General features: G+C 38.0%; 1 protein-coding gene across 3 annotated transcripts in view; it reads right to left on the bottom strand.

The window, feature by feature from the left end:
* Positions 1 to 2,611: 2,611 nt before the first annotated feature.
* The window catches only part of ADGRG7 (adhesion G protein-coupled receptor G7), a 97,691-nt gene continuing 81,606 nt past the window's right edge, over positions 2,612 to 18,696 (bottom strand). For all 3 annotated transcript variants that reach the window (XM_045501796.1, XM_045501795.1, XM_045501797.1), the window contains one exon: positions 2,612 to 3,318. In XM_045501796.1, coding sequence (XP_045357752.1) covers positions 3,058 to 3,318 — 261 coding nt within the window. In that variant the 3' untranslated portion in view covers positions 2,612 to 3,057. The remainder of the gene's footprint in view (positions 3,319 to 18,696) is intronic.

Below are 18,696 nucleotides of genomic sequence, written 5' to 3'. Positions count from 1 at the left end.
TTTTTAATTTTATTTGTTTATTTTGAGAGAGAGAGAGTGAGAGAGAGCAGGTGTGCACGAGCAGGGGAGGGGCAGAGAGAGAGGGAGAGAAAACCAAGCAGGTTCCACACACTGTCAGCACAGAGCCCAACATGGGGCTCAGTCTCACCAACCATGAGATCATGACCTGAGCCAAAATCGAGAGTGGGGCACTTACCTGACTGAGCCACCCAGGTGCCCTGTGAAATTTTCTTTTCAAGGTAGGTCACCATTTGGCTCCTACAGTCCCTGTACTTGCTCTTCAACTTCCAAAGCACCAACTAATTAATTCTTGCTTTCCTTATCCACTGCATTCAAACTCTGTTCGGACAAGGCTCTAACAGGTTCATTCAGAGTAAGGGAAATGATTGATGAGCCCATCCTCAGTGTAACTGTTCACTCTCCACTCCAGGATATCCTGTCAACCAGGTCATCCCTCATCCCTCTACCTCACAGTGGGTATGGGACTCAGTCTGGCCCAGTACTCCCCGAGTACAAGTGTCTGTGGGCACGTGGCCAAGGAAGGTAAGCCGGTTCTTGGCTCCTTTTCTCTTCCTGCCCCTGCTTTACTCTGGATCATAGGAACCGAGCCCCACAGGTCTCTGGCTCAGCTAGTCTTCACTGACAGGAAGTTGCAGGGCAGGAAAAAGGGGATGCTAAAGGCCAATCTTCAGCCATGTAATCCAATTGGAGGATGGAGTCAAGCACAGAAGGACAAAGATGCAGGAAACAGGGAGAGAAAAAGAATCCTAACACATTCTTTGAACTCCTTGCTTTTGAACTCTAGACCTAAAGTTAGTATCATCATATATTTTGTTCTCTAAACCAGGACACTTGAGAGGAAAAGGGGCTGCTAGTAATACATAAGTCAGGACAACAGGTACAAATTAGGACTGACTCAGGCAAAGTAGAGCTTATAGTCACCCCACCTAAAACCAACTCAGTCCTTGGACTTTATAATTAATTGAGTCATAAAATTCTCTTTGACCCTTAACCTACTTTTAGTTGATCTCTACCACTAAACTTCCTGACCACTGCATGAGGTAAAGGTTTAAATCAGTAGAATTATTTACAAGTGGTAGGATTTCAGGGTAGATGGATGAACATCGATGTCTGCCTAACTTATTCTCCACAATATGTATGTAAAGTTATCCTCTACAATACTTAAGTAAAGTTTGCACATTTTTTGGTACAGCCATTCCAGGAAGATTACATGGAATTTTGTTTGCTATACTCCCAAGAAGACTGAAAAAGTGAAAAGAAAACCAAAATTGCCAACAGAACATACATACTCCACTCTGAGGCTAAATGAGGCTCTTTGGTGATTTTTTTTTTTCACTTTAAAGTGGCCCTCACTTAAGGTTTACTTTCATTTGAATATAAATTTGGGGATATAGAATCAGTCACCCACATCTTTCAATTTTCCCAGTGTCCAGCCCCTATCTAGAGATATAACTATAGCAGCACTAAAAATACTCACTTCTGAGAACTGCTTTTCTTCTTTATCCTCTTCCCTTTACTTTTTCCCATTATCCTGTAAGGTCTCAGTTATTCTGCAGATGAGATAGGCTCTCAGCTAGTCTAGGAGTTCAACAGTCATTTAAAACCATTTTTATAAAAAATCACATGTTCTCTAGGGTGTGGTGAGAAGGGTATGTCACAGCTCACATGACATTTGTTAGTCCTTTAGTTCAGTGCACTCATCGCAGTTGCCTAGTTTATGACACAACAGAACACCACAGTTCAAAGACTGCATCTCCTAAGTTCAGTGGGAGTGCTCCCCATCCTAGTGGAGGTCATTTTTTTATTCAGGAAGACTTTCATAATTCAAGTGTTTGAAATTCCAGGAGCAGCTAAATCTTTGAAAAGCTGTTAAGTGGTGATTGTGACTAACTTCTCATCTTTGGAGTCTCAGTGTCTCTTCATCAATAAAAACATAGATGTATCAAGAACCAGAAGGAAATATACAAAGACTTTAGTAACGAGCTCGTATTTTTGTGTCTCAATGCCCATTCCTTTTCTCTTTTTTATTTTTTTTAATGTTTATTTATTTTTGAGACAGAGACAGAGACAGAGTACGAGTGGGGGCAGGGCAGAGAGAGAGAGAGAGAGAGACAGGGAGACACAGAATCTGAAAGAGGTTCCAGGCTCTGAGCTGTCAGCACAGAGCCCAACACGGGGTTTGAACTCGCGAGTGCCAAGATCATGACTTAGGATGAAGTTGGATGCTTAACCAACTGAGCCACCCAGGCACCCCTCACTGCCCATTTCTTATACAGCCACTTCCTCTGGCCACATAACATGCTCTCTTTTGAAAAAAACATCCCTTTTCAAAACAGAAAAAAATATCCTTTTCCAGAGATTAAACTGGTACAAAATTATTAAGTAGAAATAAAAGTATAAGAATGAAAGTATAAATTAAAATATTCACAAATCAAAAGTATTATATATATACAAGCAATTCCATACAGTGTTCATTAGGAGTCATTTTGTTTTTTGTTTTATTTATTTATTTTGAGAGAGAGAGAGAGAGAGAGCAAGTGGGGGAGGGCAGAGAGAGAGGGAAAGAGAGAATCCTATGCAGGCTCATGCTGCTAGTGCAGAGTCTGATGTGGGGCTCAAACTCACAAAGCTATGAGATCATGACAGAAACCAGGAGTCAGAAGCTTAACCAACTGAGCTACCTAGGCACCCTTCTTCTCATGTCCTTTTCATTAAATTGTAAAATAATTTGTTTTACCAAAGTTTGTCACATAGACTTTATGATATAAGCAGCAATTATAATCTTAAATTCTCTTGAATGCTGGGTAGAATTCTTCACCTCGTACAGGTAAGAATCTATTGAATAATAGAAAAACTTCCAAATCTATTATCCCTGATGATAATAAACGACAGGTTTTATCTGATTCTCAGCCTTGAGCAAAGTATGCTGAGGGAGACTTTCTGGGATGACTGAGTAATAAACAAAAGAAACAGAATAAGCAAAACTTAAAATGAGTTGAATAAAAAGAGGATTACAAAAAGTAATAGTTTTACTGTCTAGATGCTTGGGTTTGCTTGGTCACTTTCAGAGAGTGTAGTTTCTTCTGTCATTACAGATGGTTCCAGCAGCCTAAAGTGTTCATTTAGGGCTGGAAATGACCTGAGCATGTTATACATCCTCACACGCAGCCTCAGTGAGGTCACTGATGGCAGTGACTTCTTTCTCCCAGTGGATAGTGACAGCAACTTCAACACTTTGGAAGCTTCATCCTGGAAGATTTTTGTTCTGACAGTGTAGAGGACAAAAATTTGCAATCCCTGGAAGATAGAATAAAAGTTTAATGTTAGATCAGTGTTGAGATAACAGAATCAGGGAAACAATTTATTTTACTCTGCCAGACACCCTTCTCATCATGCTCAACAACTCCCCAACTTGAGTGATTATATCTGCAAGCTGTTGTGCACTTTGTTGAAAAGATGTTCTTCTCATATATGAAATGCTACATGTAGGCAGGAGAACTGGAAGACTTGAATTCGGGTCCCAGTTTACCACATGTTGGCTGTGTAACCGAGAAGCTCTTTCTCTTCCTGACACCAACTGGGAGTCCTACGATTCAACTGAATTCTGACACTAACAACCCAGAGTTAGTGTCAGATTCCACAGGTTAAGGCTCAGTCCCATGACTGCTTTCACTTCAGATGCTAATAGCAAATATTGGGTCCCCATATTACCCACACTTCTGTCTGACTTGACTACCATGACAGGGGTTCCCATAACCCACCTCCCCACTTCAGGTTTGATGATTTTCTAGAAATACTCACAGAACTCAGGAGAGCTCTTTACTTACTATTACCTGTTTATTATAAAGTATACAACCCAGGAGCAGCCAAATAGAAGAGATCATAGAACAAGGTGTGGAGGGAGGGGCATGGAACTTCCACTTCCATTCCCTGTCCAGGTGCACCACCCTCCCAGTACTTCAATATGTTCACCAACCCAGAAGCTCTCTAAACCCCTTAATTTAGGGTTTATTATGGAGGTTCCATTACACAGGTCTGGTAATTCAATCATTAGCCATTGGTGACCAACCCAATCTCCTGCCCTTCTACCTTTCCTGGAGGTTGAGGGGTGGGGCTGAAAGTTCCAAGCTTCAAATCAAGGTTTGGTCTTTCTGGCAATAAGCCTCCAGCCTAAAGCTTTCTAGGGACCCTGACCACCAGTCATTCATTAGCACACAAAAGAAACTCATATCACTCCAAAGATTCCAAGGATTTTAGGAACTGTGTGTCAGGAACTGAGGACAAAGACCAAATATTTTACGGTTGAGTGTACCAGAGTAATTTCGTTCTTTTCCTAACCTGTTTGGTTTTTTATTTCTGAAGGAGGTAGATTGACTACGGGTTACCTAATTCTTCCAGTTCTAAAAAAAAAAAAAAAAAAAATTTAAGCACTTCTATTCATTGCTTTTCTGTCCTTTACATATAAAGATCAGATGTGCATGAGAAATTTGTCCATAAAAGACTGAGTACTATTTTCTGTACATTTTTAAAATAAAAACTACCACTTCATGAAGTCCTATTGGTATCAGATACTGCTTTTCCTTTAATCCTCATTATTTAATCCTAACACCAACCCTATGAAATGAGTCTTACTCTCCTTACTATCCTCATGTTAAGTGAGAAAACTATAGCTCAGATAAACTAAGTAACTTGCCTAACATTACCCAACCACTAGTCAGTAGAGTCTGGAGTTGAACTCAACTCCATTTGGTTCCAAAATTCTTCTATCCAATATACTACTCAACCTCTTGCTAGTAACTACAATAGAAAGATATTATAAAGTATATGATAGCAGCTAAGAGTCCCGTGTTAATTTCTCATTAATATCCTTTGTGGAAATAACAGTTTAAATAATATTTATAGTTGAGTAATAGTATTGTGCCAATGTTCACTTTTTGATTTTGACAACGTACCAGGGTTATATAAGATATCACTAGTGAAAGCTGGGAAAAGAGTGCGTGGGAACGCTATATTATTTTGCAACTTCTTGTTTTACACTATTTCAAAATTAAAAGTTATTTTTAAAAATCCATCATGTCTCGGGGCGCCTGGGTGGCGCAGTCGGTTAAGCGTCCGACTTCAGCCAGGTCACGATTTCGCGGTCCCTGAGTTCGAGCCCTGCGTCAGGCTCTGGGCTGATGGCTCAGAGCCTGGAGCCTGCTTCCAATTCTGTGTCTCCCTCTCTCTCTTCCCCTCCCCCATTCATGCTCTGTCTCTCTCTGTCCCAAAAATAAATAAACGTTGAAAAAAAAAAATCCATCATGTCTCCAGATTGGCATCTCTGGAGCCCAAGCCTTATTAGGATTTATTTCTAGAATCATATCCTATGAATACTGTGGTAGGAGACTTCTGGTACTGTGGTAAGATAACCCAAAGACTCTGAGAGGTTAACTAATAAAATCAATACATATCGGCAAGAGACAGACCAGTTCTCTGGCCAAAAGCAGGAAGGTTAACTTGATTGTTATCCAACAGGTGGTACCTACTTATCTGGGCCAGGCCTTGATGACACAAGGAAGTATGCATAGGGACACAGGTTTCAGAAGGACAAAAGTGTTCACTGACCATCCTGATTGTTCAAGGAAGAGAGATTTATTTTGAAGACATGAGAAAAATGGTCCTCTTTGTGGAGTACACTATTTCATCTTTAAATTCTAAGGTAAAGACAAGACTGGATAGAATCTCTTGTTATGCAACAATGAGGAAAAGATCTAGACCATGGAAAATTCATAAAGACACCATCCTGTGAAACTCTGTCTGAGTAGCATCCCAATATTTCTATACTCCCAAAATCCCAAAGGTGTTATTGAAAAAGACAAAATGCATGGACCAAACTAATTCTCACTAGCACAAAGATCAAATTGTGTTTTTTAAGTAATATTTATAGCACATAGTAAATGTCCATTAGAATTATAGCATTCTAAATCTAGAGGGAGGCTTACATATAAACAACTCACTTTAGTGTACATAAAAGTCAAACCCTTGTTTAAAGTGAAGATTTCTAGTTCTTACCTTGTAGATTCTGATTGACTAGGTAAGGGATGAGGCCCAGGAATAAGCATTTTAACATACTATGTAAATTCTGACCTAAGCAATATTCAGACACACTTTGAAAAACATAGTATCAATTTTAACACCCTCCTCCATTTTATATTTTACATATGTCACTCAGAAAGGTTGTATGATTTTCCTAAAATCATATGAATCATTAATGGTAAAGCTGGAAGACAGCCTGACTCTCCTTTAAGCTCAGTGCTCTTGCCATATGGCCACCCTCAGTTTTACTAGACATTATTAACATTTTGTAATGAGCCTCTAGTTGTAATGTGCCATTAATATCACAGAGAAGAGAATATCCTTGACTATACCTTCTTTCTGGTACTTTTCTAAATTCCTCATCACTCTAGGCAACAAGCTCATGAGGCAATTGGTAATCCAGACCGACTAAGTTTATCCTATTTATTTCCCTTGAGGAATTTCCACTGAGTGTTGACAACAGTGAAAAACTACCTTATATCCATTTAGATTTAGTGGCAGGCACACATCCAGTGTTTGAGGCACTAATAAAAAGGCACTCTAGAGGGCTACCAGATAGAGGGTGAGGTGCTTACAAACATTAAACATGGTGGTAGCAATTTAAACATCCAAGCAGCTCTCACACTGCATTATACAGACTTTATCATTTGTGGTCCAGGCAAGTTTATCTAATACTTTTCCAATAGTTTCCATTTTGTATCAAAGACTTGCCTCCTCAGTGATATTTGACCAGGGCCAGAAACAACCAACATGATGGCAACTTCACACAGTGGTTACTACTTTCAGTGATGAGACAATCATCAAACACTGCAGTGTCTTCACAAAATATTAGACAAGTATAGCCCATACTGATATTAAGCAAGATGTTACCTACTATGAAAGATACACAAGCATGTTTCTTGCATGAGAGAACTGAAAACCAATTAAGGAGATGAAACTTGTATACATAAAAAGTTCATTGCTGAGTACAAGAAGAAAGAGGACAAATGAACTTAAAAAACTACAATAATTCTATTTAATTTGATAAATTATATATTTTTAATTTATTTAATAGTTAAATTAGTAAAGCTGGAATTAAAGTCATCACTTTAAGAGTTTAAAGCCTATAAGCAAATAATTTATGTGGATTATACCAATGTCAATTTCTTCGGTTTCATGTATTATAGTTGTATAAGATGTTGTCATTGGCATAGCTGGATAAAGGGTACATAGGAACTCTCTGTATGATTTTTGTAACTTGCTAGGGGTCCAAATTTTTTTTTAATTTTAAGGAATTGCATAAGAATGGGAAGAACCAAAAAGAAGAAGAAGGAAAAGAAAGAATTTTAACCTTTTTGCACAACATAAAATTTTAGTAAGTCTACAGAATTTCAATTAAAAAAAGATTACTACCAAGAATTAAATGCCAAGCTAATTTGTGGTTCATGTGTCATGGTACCTAAAGAAAAAGTATCAGTTAGCAAAGTCCTCATTAATATTTACTAACTACCTGGGGCACCTGGGTGGCTCAGTTGGTTGAGCGTCCAACTTCGGCTCAGGTCATGATCTTGTGGTTCGTGAGTTCGGCCCCACATCAGGCTTTGTGCTGACAGCTCAGAGCCTGAAGCCTGCTTCAGATTCTGTGTCTCCCTCTCTCTCTGCCCCTCCCCTGCTCATGCTCTGTCTCTCTCTCTCAATAATAAAATAAACATTAAAAAAAAAAATATTTACTAACTACCCATTAAACAGTGTATCAAAAATATAATACTATTGAGAGTTGAGGGAAGATGGTGGCGTAGGAGGACGCTGGGCTCACCGTGCGTCCTGCTGATCACTTAGATTCCACCTACACCTGCCTAAATAACCCAGAAAACCACCAGAGGATTAGCAGAACGGAGTCACTGGAGCCAAGCGCAGACGAGAGGCCCACGGAAGAGGGTAGGAAGGGCGGCGAGGCGGTGCATGCTCCACGGACTGGCGGGAGGGAGCCGGGGCGGAGGGGCGGCTCGCCAGCCAAGCAGAGCCCCGGAGTCTGGCCTGCAAAAGCGGAGGGGCCTGACGGACTGTGTTCCGACAGCAAGCGCGACTTAGCATCTGGGAGGTCATAAGTTAACAGCTCTGCTCGGAAAGCGGGAAGGCTGGAGGACAAAGGGAGGGAGAGCTGCTGAGCCCCCCGGACGACAGAGCTCAGCTTGGTGGGGAACAAAGGCGCTCGCCAGCACCATCTCCCCCGCCCATCCCCCAGCCAAAATCCCAAAGAGAACCAGTTCCTGTCAGGGAACTTGCTCGCTCCGCGCAAACACCCAACTCTGTGCTTCTGCGGAGCCAAACCTCCGGCAGCGGATCCGACTCCCTCCCGCTGCCACAGGGCCCCTCCTGAAGTGGATCACCTAAGGAGAAGTGAGCTAAGCCTGCCCCTCCTGCCCCTGTGCACCTTGCCTACCCACCCCAGCTAATACGCCAGATCCCCAGCGTCACAAGCCTGGCAGTGTGCAAGTAGCCCAGACGGGCCACGCCACCCCACAGTGAATCCCGCCCCTAGGAGAGGGGAAGAGAAGGCACACACCAGTCTGACTGTGGCCCTAGTGGTGGGAAATATTTCTCCAGGAAATAACAACAGCTAATGAGCTGATCAAAAAGGATTTAAATAATATAACAGAAAGTGAATTTAGAATAATAGTCATAAAATTAATCGCCGGGCTTGAAAACAGCATAGGGGACAGCAGAGAATCTCTTGCTACAGAGATCAAGGGACTAAGGAACAGTCACGAGGAGCTGAAAAGCGCTTTAAATGAAATGCAAAACAAAATGGAAACGACGACAGCTCGGCTTGAAGAGGCAGAGGAGAGAATAGGTGAACTAGAAGATAAAGTTATGGAAAAAGAGGAAGCTGAGAGAAAGAGAGATAAAAAAAATCCAGGAGTATGAGGGAAAAATTAGAGAACTAAGTGATACACTAAAAAGAAATAATATACGCATAATTGGTATCCCAGAGGAGGAAGAGAGAGGGAAAGGTGCTGAAGGGGTACTTGAAGAAATAATAGCTGAGAACTTCCCTGAACTGGGGAAGGAAAAAGGCATTGAAATCCAAGAGGCACAGAGAACTCCCTTCAGACGTAACTTGAATCGATCTTCTGCACGACATATCATAGTGAAACTGGCAAAATACAAGGATAAAGGGAAAATTCTGAAAGCAGCAAGGGGTAAACGTGCCCTCACATATAAAGGGAGACCTATAAGACTCGTGACTGATCTCTCTTTTGAAACTTGGCAGGCCAGAAAGAATTGGCACGAGATTTTCAGTGTGCTAGACAGAAAAAATATGCAGCCGAGAATCCTTTATCCAGCAAGTCTGTCATTTAGAATAGAAGGAGAGATAAAGGTCTTCCCAAACAAACAAAAACTGAAGGAATTTGTCACCACTAAACCAGCCCTACAAGAGATCCTAAGGGGGACCCTGTGAGACAAAGTACCAAAGACATCACTACAAGCATAAAACATACAGACATCACAATGACTCTAAACCCGTATCTTTCTATAATAACACTGAATGTAAATGGATTAAATGCGCCATCCAAAAGACATAGGGTATCAGAATGGATAAAAAACAAGACCCATCTATTTGCTGTCTACAAGAGACTCATTTTAGACCTGAGGACACCTTTAGATTGAGAGTGAGGGGATGGAGAACTATTTATCATGCTACTGGAAGCCAAAAGAAAGCTGGAGTAGCCATACTTATATCAGACAAACTAGACTTTAAATTAAAGGCTGTAACAAGAGATGAAGAAGGACATTATATAATAGTTACAGGGTCTATCCATCAGGAAGAGCTAACAATTATAAATGTCTATGCGCCGAATACCGGAGCCCCCAAATATATAAAACAACTACTCATAAACATAAGCAACCGTATTGATAAGAATGTGGTAATTGCAGGGGACTTTAACACCCCACTTACAGAAATGGATAGATCATCTAGACACATGATCAAAAAAGAAATAAGGGCCCTGAATGAGACATTGGATCAGATGGACTTGACAGATACATTTAGAACTCTGCATCCCAAAGCAACAGAATATACTTTCTTCTCGAGTGCACATGGAACATTCTCCAAGATAGATCATATACTGGGGCACAAAACAGCCCTTCATAAGTTTACCAGAATTGAAATTATACCATGCATACTTTCAGACCACAATGCTATAAAGCTTGAAATCAACCATAGAAAAAAGTCTGGAAAACCTCCAAAAGTATGGAGGTTAAAGAACACCCTACTAATGAATGAGTGGGTCAACCAGGCAATTAGAGAAGAAATTTAAAAATATATGGAAACAAACGAAAATGAAAATACAACAATCCAAGTGCTTTGGGATGCAGCGAAGGCAGTCCTGAGAGGAAAATACATTGTAATCCAGGCCTATCTCAAGAAACAAGAAAAATCCCAAATACAAAATCTAACAGCACACCTAAAGGAAATAGAAGCGGAACAGCAAAGGCAGCCTAAACCCAGCAGAAGAAGAGAAATAATAAAGATCAGAGCAGAAATAAACAATATAGAGTCTAAAAAAACTGTAGATCCTATCAACGAAACCAAGAGTTGGTTTTTTGAAAAAATAAACAAAATTGACAAACCTCTAGCCAGGCTTCTCAAAAAGAAAAGGGAGATGACCCAAATAGATAAAATCATGAATGAAAATGGAATTATTACAACCAATTCCTCAGAGATACAAACAACTATCAGGGAATACTATGAAAAATTATATGCCAACAAACTGGACAACCTGGAAGAAATGGACAAATTCCTGAACATCCACACTCTTCCAAAACTCAATCAGGAGGAAATAGAAAGCTGGAACAGACCCATAACCAGCGAAGAAATTGAATCGGTTATCAAAAATCTCCCAACAAATAAGAGTCCAGGACCAGATGGCTTCCCAGGGGAGTTCTACCAGATGTTTAAAGCAGAGATAATACCTATCCTTCTCAAGCTATTCCAAAAAATAGAAAGGGAAGGAAAACTTCCAGACTCATTCTATGAAGCCAGTATTACTTTGATTCCTAAACCAGACAGAGACCCAGTAAAAAAAGAGAACTACAGGCCAATATCCCTGATGAATATGGATGCAAATTCTCAATAAGATACTAGCAAATCGAATTCAACAGCATATAAAAAGAATTATTCACCATGATCAAGTGGGATTCATTCCTGGGATGCAGGGCTGGTTCAACATTCGCAAATCAATCAACGTGATACATCACATTAACAAAAAAAAAGAGAAGAACCATATGATCCTGTCAATCGATGCAGAAAAGGCCTTCGACAAAATCCAGCACACTTTCTTAATAAAAACCCTTGAGAAAGTCGGTATAGAAGGAACATACTTAAAGATCATAAAAGCCATTTATGAAAAGCCCACAGCTAACATCATCCTCAATGGGGAAAAACTGAGAGCTTTTTCCCTGAGATCAGGAACACGACAGGGATGCCCACTCTCACCGCTGTTGTTTAACATAGTGCTGGAAGTTCTAGCATCAGCAATCAGACAACAAAAGGAAATCAAAGGCATCAAAATTGGCAAAGATGAAATCAAGCTTTCGCTTTTTGCAGATGATATGATATTATACATGGAAAATCCGATAGACTCCACCAAAAGTCTGCTAGAACTGATACATGAATTCAGCAAAGTTGCAGGATACAAAATCAATGTACAGAAATCAGTTGCATTCTTATACACTAACAATGAAGCAACAGAAAGACAAATGATAAAACTGATCCCATTCACAATTGCACGAAGAAGCATAAAATACCTAGGAATAAATCTAACCAAAGATGTAAAGGATCTGTATGCTGAAAACTATAGAAAGCTTATGAAGGTAATTGAAGAAGATTTAAAGAAATGGAAAGACATTCCCTGCTCATGGATTGGAAAAATAAATATTGTCAAAATGTCATTACTACCCAAAGCTATCTACACATTCAATGCAATCCCAATCAAAATTGCACCAGCATTCTTCTCGAAACTAGAACAAGCAATCCTAAAATTCATATGGAACCACAAAAGGCCCCGAATAGCCAAAGGAATTTTGAAGAAGAAGACCAAAGCAGGAGGCATCACAATCCCAGACTTTAGCCTCTACTACAAAGCTGTCATCATCAAGACAGCATGGTATTGGCACAAAAACAGACACATAGACCAATGGAATAGAATAGAAACCCCAGAACTAGACCCACAAACGTATGGCCAACTCATCTTTGACAAAGCAGGAAAGAACATCCAATGGAAAAAAGACAGCCTCTTTAACAAATGGTGCTGGGAGAACTGGACAGCAACATGCAGAAGGTTGAAACTAGACCACTTTCTCACACCATTCACAAAAATAAACTCAAAATGGATAAAGGACCTGAATGTGAGACAGGAAACCATCAAAACCTTAGAGGAGAAAGCAGGAAAAGACCTCTCTGACCTCAGCCGTAGCAATCTCTTACTCGACACATCCCCAAAGGCAAGGGAATTAAAAGCAAAAGTGAATTACTGGGACCTATGAAGATAAAAAGCTTCTGCACAGCAAAGGAAACAACCAACAAAACGAAAAGGCAACCAACGGAATGGGAAAAGATATTTGCAAATGACATATCGGACAAAGGGCTAGTATCCAAAATCTATAAAGAGCTCACCAAACTCCACACCCGAAAAACAAATAACCCAGTGAAGAAATGGGCAGAAAACATGAATAGACACTTCTCTAAAGAAGACATCCGGATGGCCAACAGGCACATGAAAAGATGTTCAGCGTCGCTCCTTATCAGGGAAATACAAATCAAAACCACACTCAGGTATCACCTCACGCCAGTCAGAGTGGCCAAAATGAACAAATCAGGAGACTCTAGATGCTGGAGAGGATGTGGAGAAACGGGAACCCTCTTGCACTGTTGGTGGGAATGCAAATTGGTGCAGCCGCTCTGGAAAGCAGTGTGGAGGTTCCTCAGAAAATTAAAAATAGACCTACCCTATGACCCAGCAATAGCACTGCTAGGAATTTACCCAAGGGATACAGGAGTACTGATGCATAGGGGCACTTGTACCCCAATGTTCATAGCAGCACTCTCAACAATAGCCAAATTATGGAAAGAGCCTAAATGTCCATCAACGGATGAATGGATAAAGAAATTGTGGTCTATATACACAATGGAATACTACGTGGCAATGAGAAAAAATGAAATATGGCCTTTTGTAGCAACGTGGATGGAACTGGAGAGTGTGATGCTAAGTGAAATAAGCCATACAGAGAAAGACAGATACCATATGGTTTCACTCTTATGTGGATCCTGAGAAACTTAACAGGAACCCATGGTGGGTGGGGGGAGGAAAAAAGAAAAAAAAAAAAAAAGAGGTTAGAGTGGGAGAGAGCCAAAGCATAAGAGACTGTTAAAAACTGAGAACAAACCGAGGGTTGATGGGGGGTGGGAGGGAGGAGAGGGTGGGTGATGGGTATTGAGGAGGGCACCTTTTGGGATGAGCACTGGGTGTTGTATGGACACCAATTTGACAATAAATTTCATATATTAAAAAAAAATAAAAAATAAATAAATAAAAGCAGTTCTGGTGCAAAAAAAAATATAATACTATTAATGAGATATTCATAAAGATTTAAAAGTTAAATATTAGGACATTCCAATATAAAATGACTAGCAAAAGGCATTGAAACTATGTAAGTATAAGAAAATGTAGTTGAGTATGTCAACTATACCTCAATAAAAAATATTTTTAAAGAAAAGAAAATACAGTTGAGATCATTATCAAATATAATCCAAGCATTGTAAATAGCTCATGAAAGAAAATAATGTAGACGCTATAATTTAACAACAATAATTGCGGAGTAAATTTTAAATTGTACCAATAAAACCATGAGACAGGAAGCAGCTACACTGTATTAATGTTATTACCTTAAAAAGGAAGAAATCAATACATATTGTTTTATTCTGCAAATTGAAAATTATATCTTACAAAATTGTAATGTTTAATAAACAAAGATAACAATTAACAGAGGGAAAATATTCTAATAATTAGAGATTAAGTAAAAGAATACATAATTTATATAGCACAGTAAATATAAAACATAGGAAGAAATGGATAGATGTGAAAAAAGAAAATAAGACAATAAAATCAAACATATTCGTTTTGATGGCTAACATTTAGCTAAATAGGTAAAATACTAACTTTTTTAATAAAATGGAAAAACAATGAGAAAATTATTTTAAAAAACACAAATCTAAATATATGGGATCTATAAAATTTTTAAATCTTTATTTTTGAGTGAGAGAGAGAGCACATGCAAGCGGGAAAAGACAGAGAGAGAGGGAGACACAGAATCTGAAGCAGGTTGCAGGCTCTAAGCTGTCTTCACAGGGCCCGATGAAATCCACAAACTGAGATCATGACCTGAACTGAAGTCAGATGGATGCTTACCCGACTGAGACACCCAGATGTCCCTAAATATATGGATTTAAAATGAGGTAAGTCAAAACCAAAGTGACATAGAAAGCTTAAAGATTAAAACTATAAGTAGATAAGATCAAATAAAAACAAGTTAGAAGTTGCTACATTAATACATAGAAAATCATACTTCAAGACAAAATGGGACCGAGAGTGCCTTGTTATATCAATGAAAGATATAATGCACCAGAAATATACAACATCCATAAATTTCTAGGAACATGAAATACAGCATTAAATTGTATAAATACAAATAGCAAGATTTCATATACAGAGGGAAAAGTCCTGGTAGTATTTTTTATCAGAGTAAAAGTCATTGTTCACTATGAAAGAAGGCATACAGTTAAGACGCACAGAGAGAAATCTGATTTCAAGATAAGTCTTTCAGGGGTGCCTGGGTGGCTCAGTTGGTTAAGCATCCAACTCTTGATTTCAGCTCAGGTCATGATCTCATGGGTCATGAGTTCGAGCCCTGCACCAGGCTCTGCACTGACAGTGCACAGCCTGCTTGGGATTCCTTGTCTCCCTCTCTCTGTCCCTCCCCTGCTTGCTCTCTATCTCTCTCTCTCTCTCAAAACAAATAAACATTAAACAAATTTTTAAGATAGGTCTTTCAGTAATGCATACTTGTTTTATCTTAGAGTTTGACATTCTGCATGCATACACACAAACAAAAATCCTCTAAGGTCAAGCAGAATTATCTTCATTTTTAATCTAACATTTTTGTTCATTTATGTCACTATTTTTATCATGATAAAAATCAAAAGATCACCATAATCCTTCTTACAGTAGATTCTCCCAAAATACTAATAGAATGGCTTACAAAAAAGAAAAAGAATATAAATCTTCATCTCCGATTTTAATACAAAATATAAATGCAATGTTTTTTAAAAGATTTATAATTAAATATATACTTGAGATAAGACTCAAGGAATAAAAGCATCTTTAGTCTTATGTATAATTATGTCACAAAAACAACTTCATAAGGTTCTTCTTTTATTAAATCAACCCTCATGAAGATAAAAACTACAAACTCTGAACAAAATATTTTTTAAAACCTACCTGAAGACACTGAAGGACAAATAAAAGCAGTTTGAAACTGGAAGGAGAATCTACATTTAAGAAAAAAGGAACTATAACTGGGTAGGATTCCTGTTGTGTGTGGTTTTTTAATATCTTTCTGCCAGAAAGCACACTCTGATCAGCCCCACACAGGATGACTAAATGAGGGGTTAAAATAGGCAGTCTTATTGGGTTGAAGAATTGGAGGACAGGACTTAGGGCAACTACAACATCTGAAAAATAAGGAAGAATATTCAGAATATCCAGGAGGAAACAGAGAAGGGGAGCTCAAGATTCTGTTTATAAATTCTACCCAAATCTCTAATTACCTATAAACTGTAAATGCATAGAGTAAACACTAAGAAGTCTGTCTATGGCTAAAAAAGACTACATAGAGATTTCAGCTGTTGTCCACCCTAGGAGAGATAGTTTTCAGTTTTAGTCTAGCTAAGCTAATTATATGCTAAGTCCATTCTTGGTAGGAATAAAACAGAATGCAGAGTTGCTGCAGTGTATTATTTATAATGTCCAGGAAACAACCAAAATTACTAGACATATAAAGAAACAGGAAAACAAGGCTCATAGTAAACAAAAAGATAATCAGTAGAGATTGACTAAAATGACCCAGATGTTAGAGTTAGCAGACAAAGATTTTAAAGTGTTATGATAATACATGTAAAGTTGTAAAAGAAAATGTACTAAATTATGAGCCAAAAATTAAGAAAATCATCAAAATAAAACCTATTAAAATTACAAGATAAAAATTCTGAAATGAAAAAAATACAGTATCTGAAATAAAAATCACCAAATAGAGTTAACAGAAGACTGGAAATGATTAAAGATAAAATCAATGTCCTTGAAGATGGATCACTAAGATAATCCTATCTGATGAACAGCAAGAATAAAGAATGATAAAGAATAAACAGCTAAGGAACCTGTGGAACAATATCAGATGGTCTAACATATATGATTAAACTCCCAAAAAAGAGAAAAGTAAAATAACAGGGTAGAAAAAGTATTTGAAAAAATAAAGTTCAAAAATTCCTCAAGTTTGGTGAAAGATCTAAATAAACAGATTCCAGGAACTCAGCAATCCCAAGCAGAATGAATGCAAAGAAAATAATACCTGGGCATATCCTAGTGAAAATGCTGAATATCAAAGATAAAGAGAATCCTGAAAGCAACCAGAGGAAAATAAAGCGTTACATAAATGGGGGGGGGGGGGGCGGGAATATGAAACACTGAGTGTGCCCCATTAGAAACTAGAGCAGGTTTGTGAAATGACTTCTTCATAATACTTCATAAAAGTGAAAAAATTTTTCAACCCATAATTCCATATTCAATGATAGTATCCTTCAAAAATGAAGGCAAACAGAAGAATAAAACACTTAAAATGGCAACAGAAAACAAATGCCAAAATGGTACATATAAATTCACCCATATTAATAATTACATCAGCTCTAAATAGACTAAATATTACTTAAAAGACAGAGATTGTCAGGATGAACAAAAGGGTAATAACTGCCTATTTGCTATCTACAAGATACATACTTTTAATGTAAAAGCACAGATAGGTTGAAAGTGAATATATTAAAAAAATATATACCCCATTAATCCAATATATACAAGAAGGCTGAATATCAGATAAAGTAGATGTCACAACAAAGAGTACTTTCAGAGTTATAGATGGACATTTCCAAAGGACAGTCAATTCCCTCAGAAGACATCACAATAATAAATGTATATGCATCTAATAGCAGAACTTTAAAATATGTGAAGCATATTGACAGAATTAAAGGCAAAATAGACAAATCCACAATCACAGTTAGAGATTTTAATGCACCTCTTTCAGCAATTGAGAAAAACAGGAAAAAATATTGGTAAGGATAGAAAATCTGTACAACACTAAAAATCCTCTTAACCCTACTGACATTTTTAGAACACTACACCCAACTACACAATGCACATTCCTTTCAAGGGTAAATGTTTTATCAAGATATAGCAATTCATGGCCATAAAACCATCATCAATAAATTTAAAAGAAATGAAATAAAAAATTCACACAGAACTTACCAAGACTGAATAATGAAATAACAGAAAAACTAAATAGACCAATAGCAAGCAAGAATATTGAATAAGTAATCAAAAGCTTCCTAATAAAGAAAAGTCCAGGACCTGATTACCTCACAGATGAATTCCACCACACACTTAAAAAATAATTAATATTTTTTTATTATATGAAATTTATTGTCAAATTGGTTTCCATACAACACCCAGTGCTCATCCCAAAAGGTGCCCTAAAAAATAATTAATATTAATTCCTCTTAAACTCTTCCAAAAAGCTGAAGAGGATAGAATACCTCCAAACTCATTTAATGAGGTCAACATTACCCTGATACTAAGCCAGACAAGGACACTGCTGGAAAGAAAATTGCAGGCCAATATCTTTGATGAACATAGATGCCAAAATCCTCAACAACTATGGGAGGTGATAGATGTTTTAATTATTTTGATCTTGGCAATCATTCAATAATGTATATGTATATCAAATCATCTTATACACTTTAAATATATACAATTATAAAAATGAACTATTGGGACCTATTCAAGATAAAAAGCTTCTGCACTGCAAAGGAAACAATCAGCAAAACTAAAAGGTAACCCACATAATGGGAAAATATATTTGCAAATGACATACCAGATAAAGAGTTAGTATCCAAAATCTATAAAGAACTAACCAAACTCAACACCCAAAAAACAAATAATCCAGTGAAGAAATGGGCAGAAGACATGAATAGACACTTTTCCAAAGAACACATCCAGATGGCCAACAGACACATGAAAAGATGCTCAATATCACTCATCATCAGGGAAATACAATCAAAACCACACTGAGATACCACCTCACATCGGTCAGAGTCACTAAAATTAACAACTCAGGAAACAATGGCAAAGATATGGAGAAAAGGGAACCCTCTTGCAATGTTGGTGGGAAGGCATACTGGTGTAGCCACTCTGGAAAACAGTGTGGAGGTTCCTCAAAAAATATAAAATAGAACTA

Source organism: Leopardus geoffroyi, chromosome C2 (genome assembly GCF_018350155.1).
Source record: "Leopardus geoffroyi isolate Oge1 chromosome C2, O.geoffroyi_Oge1_pat1.0, whole genome shotgun sequence".
In the NCBI taxonomy this organism is placed as follows: Eukaryota; Metazoa; Chordata; class Mammalia; order Carnivora; family Felidae; genus Leopardus; species Leopardus geoffroyi.
This window is presented reverse-complemented; position numbering and strand designations above follow the sequence as displayed.